The 9,961-nt window shown below is 33.3% G+C and overlaps 1 protein-coding gene across 2 annotated transcripts; it reads right to left on the minus strand.

Moving 5' to 3' along the window:
- Nucleotides 1-5,063: 5,063 nt before the first annotated feature.
- On the minus strand, nt 5,064-9,725 carry LOC120079064. Of its 2 annotated transcripts, none has more exons than XM_039033256.1 (9): nt 9,377-9,725; nt 9,067-9,153; nt 8,504-8,875; nt 8,250-8,385; nt 7,711-7,873; nt 7,426-7,554; nt 7,059-7,253; nt 5,589-5,711; nt 5,064-5,499 (listed from the first exon to the last, which is right to left on the minus strand). In XM_039033256.1, exons 1-9 carry the CDS (start codon nt 9,543-9,545, stop codon nt 5,407-5,409), a joined length of 1,467 nt encoding a protein of 488 aa, XP_038889184.1. In that variant the 5' UTR covers nt 9,546-9,725; the 3' UTR covers nt 5,064-5,406. The 2 variants fall into 2 exon arrangements, with proteins under 2 accessions (XP_038889184.1, XP_038889185.1); XM_039033257.1 differs by having other exon boundaries at nt 8,504-8,722; nt 9,377-9,724.
- Between the last annotated feature and the right edge of the window lie 236 nt (nt 9,726-9,961).

Below are 9,961 nucleotides of genomic sequence, written 5' to 3' on the forward strand. Positions count from 1 at the left end.
TCCCCTCACTATAGATATATTTGTGTCCATATGATATAACCATGATTAGTAAGCTAATCCTTCACAGGTTGTTCGTAATCTCGGCTAGGTCATAAAAACCGTTTTACCCCCAAGACTATATCTTATTCCTTAAGTTCCACTGATCCTCTAATAAACAATTGATTTAAGGTTCAACCTATAAACCAAACCCCTCTCGAGCCAATGAGAGGGTGGGGCCCCTTGTTCAAGACCTGGATTCAGTACTAAAGGGAACAACCTATCTACTATCCCTATAATAGGTAGGAGTGAATTCTGTCTTGCACCCTATATTCCCAGCTATCCACCTAATCTTACCCCTGAAATGGGAGACTTATTGGGCCAGCGATAATGAGTTGCCCTCACCTATGCAAATTTAAGGATAATTCTGAGTAAACAAGAGTTCTTAGTTAGCTCAGGATTAAGATTAAGTTACCTAGGTCATCAATTAACGAAATAGTCAGTTTTATACATTAAATGGCATTTAGAACGTAAAAAGTGACTATTTCACGGTTCAGTCTTATGTAAACTCTTTACATAGGATACCCCCATTTTCATGTCTCCACATGAACGGTTTAGCATCGTTGTACTAACTACAAAAATGGGCCGCATCCATAGTGTCCCTAGAATAAGGCGCCAATCTTATTCATATACTATAGACCATTTTGGCTATATATATTTGAAACTTGATCCACATTTATGTCACTACATAAAGTTCAAACTAAACTTAATAGCCTCGGAACCTAAGTTTATTGGATTCATGAATATAGAATTTAAATTTACTAAAGATTTTCAATAACAGCTTTATTGAACAAGAATATGATATTACAAACTACGAGTTTTAGGACATAAAATCTAATAGAGAAGATGTGATTATCACGCAGATTGCCTCTAAAGACAACTTGGCTGATTCATTTACAAAGGCCCTATCGGCTAAAGTGTTTGAGGGTCACCTAGTGAGAATAGGACTGCGACATAGATAAACCTAGGGCAAGTGGGAGAAATACTGGGTATCTGATTCCCTAATTTGATGTATTATTCTCTCATTACTCAACATTATATATATTTTTTTTATATGTAAAATTCACTGGAGTTTTAGTCCAAGTGGGAGATTGTTAGGTTGTATGTCCTAAAACTCGCAGTTTGTACTGTTAAACATTTTCTATTATCAATAAAGATGTTATTGACATTTATTCAATAAAATTGTTGTTGAATATGTAAATTGCACTTGTAAAGATTAAATCCAATAAACTAAAGATCCAAGGCTATTATATGAATACTTGAACTTTATGTAGTGACATAAAGATGAATCAAGTTCGATTAAATAGCCAAAATGGTTTATAGTATATGAATAACGTTGGGTGCCTTATTATGATAACACTATTAGATGTGGCCCACTCTGTAGTTGTTACAATTTGTTGTAAAGTACTACAAACCAAGTGATCCTGATTCGTTCATGTAGTGACATGAGGAGCGGGGGCATCCTATGCAATGAGTTTGCATAAGATCGGACCAAGAAATAAGTCAGTCTTACTTTATAACACTATTTACTATTTAAGACTGACTATTTCAAATCGATGACCTAGGTAACTCGACCTTAATTCTGAGCTAACTATAAACTTCTGTTTATTCGGGATTATCCTTAGATTTTCATAGGTGAGGGTTGGCTCAACAACGCCGACTCAATAAGCCTCCATTTCAGAGGTAAAACTGGGTACATAGCTGGGTACATAGGGCTCAAGATGAAATTCACACCTATTCAATTTAGGGTTAGTAGAGAGGTTGTTCTCTTAAGTACTAAATCCAGGTCTTGAACAAGGGGCCACAGTATCTCATTGGCTTGAGAAGGACTCAGTTTAGTGATTGGATCACAAACCAATTTTTCATTAGATGATCAATGGGAGTTAAGGAGCAAGATGTAATTTCGGGGGTAAAATAGCATTTGACCCAACCATTATTACGAACAACCTGTGAAGGGTGTGAAGGGTCGACTTACTGATTATGGTTAAATCAAGTGGACAGAAATATATCTACAGTGAGGAGGGTGCAACTACTTAGCTATAGTGGTGTATTTCGGTAGTTAATGAATATTGATTAATTCAGTTTAAAGAGTTTAGCCAATTAATCTCAAGTCGTTGGACTCATGATCTATAGGTCCATAAGGTCCCTCTACTAGCTCATAAATCTTGGATTAGTATATTGAGTGAATTTGAAGCGTTCAAATTCATTTTGGGAATTAAATTTGAAGTATTCAAATTTTAAATTAAGATTTGAATTTAAATTGTTCGATTTCAAATTAGGGTTTGGATAATTATATTCGATATAATTAATGTTTAATTTATCGAAATTAAACGTAATCGGAGATTTTAAAATATATTTAAATATTGATTTAAATATTAATTACATGAATATGATTCATGTTTGAAATAGCTGTTTGGTTAATTAAATATTAAATATTAAATTATTAATTAATTAGTTAAATTATCAAAAAAAATTCAAAATTTTAAATTTAGAATTTGAATTTTGGTTTTAATTGATTTGGAATTAATTAAAAATAAAAATAAATCTGAATTAGTGGGATTACCCTACTTTTGAAGTGTTGAAGTGATTATCCCAAATGTCAATACCTAACTCACTTGTGAGTGCCCTTTGAAGTGTCAAAGTGGTTGAAGTGTAGTACTTGCATGTATCAAGTGCTTAAAATACTTCAATTTATAATAATTTTAATGGACGGGGCTGGAATTTCTCAAATTCTAACTTCTCTATTTGACAACTCTTTAAAGTATTATAAATATACTTAAAATTTGACAACACTCATGTATATTTGATAACTCTTTCTCAAAAGTATTTTTATTACAAGCTTATTTGATTTGTTATATACTAAAAGTGTTTTTATTAATGTCAAATTGCTATAAATAACGACTATAAAATACTATGAAGTATGAACTAATAGTTTAAAACAATGGTTGTTAGAGTTGATCATTGCTAGATTGGTGGAGGTGGTCACCGAAGTTGGCTGCCGATAGTGGTTATCGGAGTTGGCCTATGAAGGTAGCTGGAGGTGGTCATCAAAGTTAGCTAGTCGTAGTGGTGGCTTGAGTTGGTCAGTGGGTGGTCAAAGGTGGCCTGTGGCGATGGTCGCCAAAGTTGATCAATGTTAATGATGGTCAAAGTTGGTCGATGGGGGACAGTGGTAACCACCGCAACATAGTGGGAGGGAGGTAGATGACTTTTGGGGTATTTTGACATTTTTAAGGATAATTGCAATGGGCAATATTTTTATGGCTAATAATTAAGTGTATAGTAATATTTTTTTTAAAAAATAATAAATATAACAAAGTCTATCAATGATAGGCTCCAATTAGTGATAGATTCTTATTAACAATATGGACTATCATTGATAGACTCTAAAAGCTGAATATAAATTTTACTATATTTGTAAATTCTTTTGCATTGTGCTATATCTACAAATATAGTAGACTTAATTGCTATATATACAATTGTCCCTTAGTGCACTTTTGTAATATGATTAATTGCAATAACTCCATATGTTTAAATGATGATAAGTAAGTATAATTCAACAGTATTCGAAACGTAGTGTCTTATTTGTTGTACTAAAAAATGGTGATTAATCAATTGTTAAAGTATTATACGCTAAGTTAGAGGTTCAAATTTCTACAATGTTCTTGAAAAAAGAGAGAAGAAATTTAATCACCCGTTAATTTCTACCTCGCATATCTATCATTATCAACTTAACGATTAGCACATTTTTAATGAAGATTAGAGTATCATATTCTTCTCAATTGATAGTCAATAAGTCAATGATTCAAGTCTTATTGAGAAAGCTTTTAAAATTTCTTAACTTTATAATATTAAGAGAATGAAATTCGGTTTTAGAAAGTGGAGAATATTCTTAAAACAATTGTAAAGAGGTACCTTGGAGTCTTCTTGCTTGCTTCTAATTATGAAGTTCATTTAATTAAAATGGTGTAACATTCAACATCTTGGAGGGAGTTGGAAAAAAAAAAGGGAAAAAAAAAAACTCACTTTTCAATGACTATATATTATATTCAACAGATATGGAAGTAGTGGCCAAATTGGATAAATTCATTTTTCAATTTGGTGGATAAATACTACACGACAGAATTAAAGTCAAATAATTACAGCACAAAGTATTGAAATTCCGAGCAAAATGCCAAAATTATTATTACATCAAAATGGGTTGATATATTCCTCTTTGGAAGCCCATTTTCAGAAGATGTGAAAATTCTTCTTTTTCTCGTCTTTTGATGGTGATGTGCAAATTCTATCTTCAAACATCAAGTTTAATAGTTTTAATCATGGATTTAAGGTGAGTTTGAAATAATTTTTCATGTCTTTAATTTAAAGAATAAATTATTTTTAAAAAAATTTAAGAGTTTAACAAACACTCAAAATAGATTTATAAAAGATGAATTTATCAAATAAGTTGATTTAAGATAAACATTTTTTTTTAACAAATTTAGGATAAGGACTTGAAATCAACTTTAAAAAAAAATTGTTTAATGGTTAACCTCTCTCTAATTTGTATAATTCCTAAAAAGGATTGGTGTATATATAGTAATTAAACCCAAAGTATTTTTATAAATATAGTAAAATTTAGATTCAGGTTTTAAAGTCTACAAACGATAGACCATATCGCTAATAGGATCCTATCATTGATAGACTTTGCTATATTTGTAATTCTTTAAAACTGTTGTTATACACTTAGTTAATGTATAACAATATTTAAAAAAAAATTCAAATATAGTAAAACCTATCAATGATAAGTCTATCATTAATCCACTTTGATTAGTGATAAGACTCTTATTAGCTATATGATTTATTACTAATAGACTCTAAAAATTAAATATTGCCATATTTACAATTTTTGCATGGTGCTATATTCACCAATATTATAAACATGATTGCTATATTTGCAATTCTCCTATCCCCCAAAATTTCAAAGATCACTAACCAATAATTTCATTTCCAATCCAGAAAATTGTTAAGTGTAATGTAAACAGAAATAAGAAAAATGGTCCCTTGGACCTTTCTTTTATGGTGTTCATCCAATTCTGTATAGAAGAATTATCTATCCTTACAGAATTACCAGGAACGAAAGAATTGTTATACAAGATCTACAAATAGAAGTATACATTATGCCAAAATGGGTTACACTACAAACGGCCCTTTTTATTTCTCATGGTTGCTAATGACCTTACTTGCACAGGATCTGTTCTATAGGTTGTACAACTGTGTCCTTGAATTCTATTTCTCGTTGTTGCTAATAATCTTCTATTTACTGAATAGCACTGCATTTATTTCTGAATTTTCCTCTCCAAAATCAACTAAAAGTTTATGGTTTTGCACTTAAATACCCAATGACTGATAATTGGAGTAATCGATTTCGTTTAGCCGAATACAACACAACATATGTTCTGGCAAGTCTTCTGCCTTGTTTCCCTGTTAGAATTTACAATACAATATTACTAAATATTCTAGGCATGAGTTTATCAACTGTAAGAAATCATATACTTTCTTGAGAAAGTTACCTGAATTGTCAAGCCAAAATCCAAGATACATAGCTTCAGTCTATCGTTAAATGTTTCGAGACCTTTTCTGGAGATGTAGCTAAATCTGTGCATGTCCAAATCGATTTCCAAGTATTTCTCACCCTGCAGGATTTGAAACAAGGATATGATTCTAAAAGAACTATGAATGAATCTGATACCAGGACCAGTTATTTTTTAATGGGAGACGGAACCTTTTCTAAGAAAAAAGTAGGATGAGAGAGAAGTATTGTTTGTAAATTAAAGATTGTAATATAAAGAAAGACTAGAAATATAATTTAGTACGGAACTCCTATTAAAATTATCATGATTTGCCAATGAAAGATCAAAAAGAAACTTTAATGGTTCCATGCTAAACCTAAATAATTCATGCCTTTCCATTTAAAAAAGACTAATTTCGCAGCCATTCATACAAAAGTGAAAGTTTCCTGCGTGGTTTCAACTTTCAAATACCAAACTTGACACGATAAGAAAAAGGAAAACAAGCGGATAAGGGGAAAGGGTTTTAACAGTTGAGTATTAGATTGGCAGGTAGGTTTCAGAAGATAAGCACCACCATATCCATTTTTCCTTCCCAAGAATGAAAAGTAATTATCAAGTACCCATTTGAACCATTTTATTTTTTGTTTTTGTATTTGAAAATTAATCCTATGGACACTATTTCTACCTCCAAATTTCTTCCTTTATTATCTATCTCTCACTAAAGGTTTAAAAAACCAACCCGAATTTTGAGAACTAAAAAAAGTAGCTTTCAAAAATTTGTTTTTGTTTTTGGAATTTGACTAAGAACTCAACCATTGTACTTAAGAAAGATGCAAATCATTGTAAGAAATGTGAATGAAATAGGCTTAGTTTTCAAAATCAAAACAAAAAACTCAATGGTTACTAAACGGAGCCCAAGTACTCCACATTTAATCAACTGGGACAACTACACAAATAACAGTTAAAAAGAATTCCCTAAGGTACCTTATATCTCAATGGATTATTTTAATCATAAGAAATTTCTTGTAAAGTTGGGTTCAATGTAACAACTAAATGAAACAACTCCTAAAAACCCTTGGTTTCTTTATCTATCTAAAAATGGACAATCTGGCGGTAAAAAGGTATTAGCAGTTCAAGTTATATGCGACAGCGACATACTCATACTGCCATGACAGGTAGTTGGTACGTCAGTCATGACACCAACTAATAAAGCTAAAAAGTTATCTACGGCACTAGTGCCAACTATGTAAAAAACATCCTTCTCCACCTCAGTTCAAAATCCAGATTTTCATTTTCTGGCTGTAGGAAGTAAAAAAAGCAGCAGTAAGTGACATAAAAGGAAAAGATACACGGCATTGAGGAGAAAGGCATGGAAGGAGTTCATCATACAAGCTAATAGAACTAAAAAGTCGTAAATTGCAGCACTAACAAAAACCGTGTGTTTCAACATAAACCAGGGCAATTGCTCACCAAGTAAAACTCATGTTGAGGTCGTGAGAGGACAGGTTTTTCATTGTACGCATTCATAAGCTTCTTCTCAGCTGCACTCAAATGAAGGTCCTCCACATTAGCCACTCGGCCCATAATTTTCAATCTTTCCCTGAATGGTACAATGCTATCCATAGGGAAACCTCTAACCCTTTCGACTTCATCATTAATTAATTTCTGTTAAGGAAAAATAACTGATTTAATATTATTTTTCCTATATGAGAACATGAAGGATTAATAGATGAATTTTTCTCTGAAAAGATTTATTGGACAAGATCCAGGAAATATATCAGAAAATAGACAGAAGATAAAAGCGAAAATTGCAGGCGTACAGTTTGAGATAACTTACAGTAAAATGTTCCTGGAAAGAACTCGGAAGTTCCTTCAAATAACTCTCGGATAGCTTAAAGTACATAACCACGCTCATTCCTTCACCATCATTTTCTCCTTGAAAGATTGTAGCAGGGTACAGTGGTACCTAGAACCAATGAAATACATCCAATAACTAAATATAATCTCATCCCAAGACATTTAACAAATAGAAACTAGCTTGTAACCTATATACAAGATAGCTACAGAATGAACATTTATAATTCTTAAATATAAGGTATGCATAATGAAAAAATATAGACACCTGAACGTTTACTACAAGAATAGAAGGGACATCTCCAGCTGGATTTATGGCAGGAAGTTCCAAAAAACGGGCAATATGATCAATCTTTCTCTGAGACAAGAAGACATCAGCTCCAATGGGATAATATGCAGCACAATTTTGAGCAAACTCCTTCTTCTTATCTCTGTCGAGAAAAAATTTAGTGAGTTTAGTTTTAAATTTAGATTCATGGGGATTCATGGGTAAGCTGACAACTATTAAACTAAAAATTATAAGATCCTATGCATAAGCATGACTGAAGGTAAGAAAAATTACAAACGAGAAGAAATGTAGACATAGAAGTAAAGATGGATACTGAATGAGAAATGATTAAATCATATGCAAGTGCATGACTGAAAGTAAACAAATACTTGAGTACAATGGAGAAAAGAAAAGAAAAAAGGAAAACATAGAATCCTTAATTTTGTACACGCTTATGATATTAGAAAATCATTTGTGTCTGTAGAATTGAAGAAAACAAAGGAAAAGACATGAAAATATCTGCAACATAATGGGCTCACCTAAAATAGTTTTTCCCTCGAACTTTAAAAACACTGGGGTCAATAGGTGACCAACAATTGGGCATTCTCTTCCCTATTGGACAGTGCGGAACTGAAGTGCCAGCTATTGGTTTCTGTAAAGGTGCCCTCGGTGAAACTGGCCCAAAAAAATTCAGACATTTTAAACATGCTTCATCAATATGCATACAATTAAGCACTTAGGAATGCACACGAAAAAAACCTATAAATGTGAAGAAATTAATGAAAGCACTCACATATTATCTGATCATTATGTCCTTCCTTCATCTTAAATGAGAGTTTTGACGATGCTTTTCTCCATAGATTTGGGGTTCCTTGGTTAATTTGTCTCCTCTTTTCAACTGAGGGTCCAGCAGCAGCCAGATATGGCAAACAAGTGTTTGGAAGAAGCCCGCAGTTATTCGACTCAGCGCCCTCACCTCCTTTACCATTTTCACCCTCTGTCGACACTTCATCTACAAAAATGGGGGTCAAATCATTTCTACAATCACTAGATCTCCTAGCAAGAATTGTCGCAGTATTTTCATTATGTTCTTTATTGTTTCGATGCTTTGGAGATGAAACACTTAATCTGGATGCGAACTCAGAGCCATTTAAAGACAACACATCTGCATTTATTTACAATCACATTAGTGATATTCTAACTTATTTGCAAAGAGGCTAGGTTAGGTATAACAACGAATCCCTTCTTCAACTCCCCTCCGCGCGCACACACACACACAAAGAAGAAATATATATCCTATCTATAACGGTTCAGTAATCATCAAATTGATATTAATGAAAAATCACGCAGACCTACCTTCACGAACGCTATAAAACTCATCATCGAATTCAGAATCAAGGACGGAAGTAGAATCAAACCATGCCGCATCCACACTTCCTCTAGCTAGATCAAATAACATGAAAAAATAGGAAAACGAAACGAATCAATTAACTTCCCTAAAAAAGAAATTACTATTGTCATCACATAATGTAGCTAATACAGACTACTGAAGAACATGCACCAAATCTGATCGCCAACCATGAAATGAATCCACGATTAGAAAAATAAAGGTAAAGACAAAGAACAAAAAAAATAGAAAGGGAAAATGGAAAGTGCATGTAAAAACCTGCACATGTAGGAGTAGAATGAGGGCGATTAGGTGCAGAAGATGAATCAACTTTCAGAGAGGAAGTTCGGCGCTTGATACTTCTTCTTCTCCGCCTCCGATTCTTCTTTCCCGACGGAACCAGTCTTCCTCGGACGCAACCTTCCGGCTTTGAGCCGCAGAGTCCCATTTTCCGGTGGTCGGCAGGTTCCTCGTCACCGTCTCCGAGCTGAGATCCACAGATCGGAGGGAGAAAGTTGAGAGAATCGCAATGCAGGTGGTTTGAGTTTCCGAGTTGTACTGTGGATTTGGTAATCGGAAATGGAGCTCAGCGATGATGTCGACGAATCGCATACGCAATCCATAGCTCTACTTGTTCACAATTATTAAGTCATTGCGGTTGCATTACTCTTCCTTGGGTCCCACACGGCCTCTCATCCGACGGTCCACATTTGTTCAAACGATGAGAATAATCTCGCCACATGTCACTCGTTCCTTCCGCGGCTTTGTTTGAACATGTGGTTTTATTTTAACTATTTAATACTCTACTTCTCATTTTAATCCTAAACTATTTTTTAGTATTTTTTTCCGAAAGAAAACTTCATT

This window comes from Benincasa hispida, chromosome 6 (assembly GCF_009727055.1).
Source record: "Benincasa hispida cultivar B227 chromosome 6, ASM972705v1, whole genome shotgun sequence".
In the NCBI taxonomy this organism is placed as follows: Eukaryota; Viridiplantae; Streptophyta; class Magnoliopsida; order Cucurbitales; family Cucurbitaceae; genus Benincasa; species Benincasa hispida.

Coding starts and splice junctions, on each gene's coding strand:
- LOC120079064 (XM_039033256.1), bottom strand. CDS start 9,545: ATGGGACTCTGCGGCTCAAAGCCGGAAGGTTGCGTCCGAGGAAGACTG. Junction 7,874..8,249: donor CGAGGGAAAAACTATTTTAG/GTGAGCCCATTA, acceptor TTTTCTCGACAG/AGATAAGAAGAAGGAGTTTG. Junction 7,555..7,710: donor TTCTTGTAGTAAACGTTCAG/GTGTCTATATTT, acceptor CATTGGTTCTAG/GTACCACTGTACCCTGCTAC.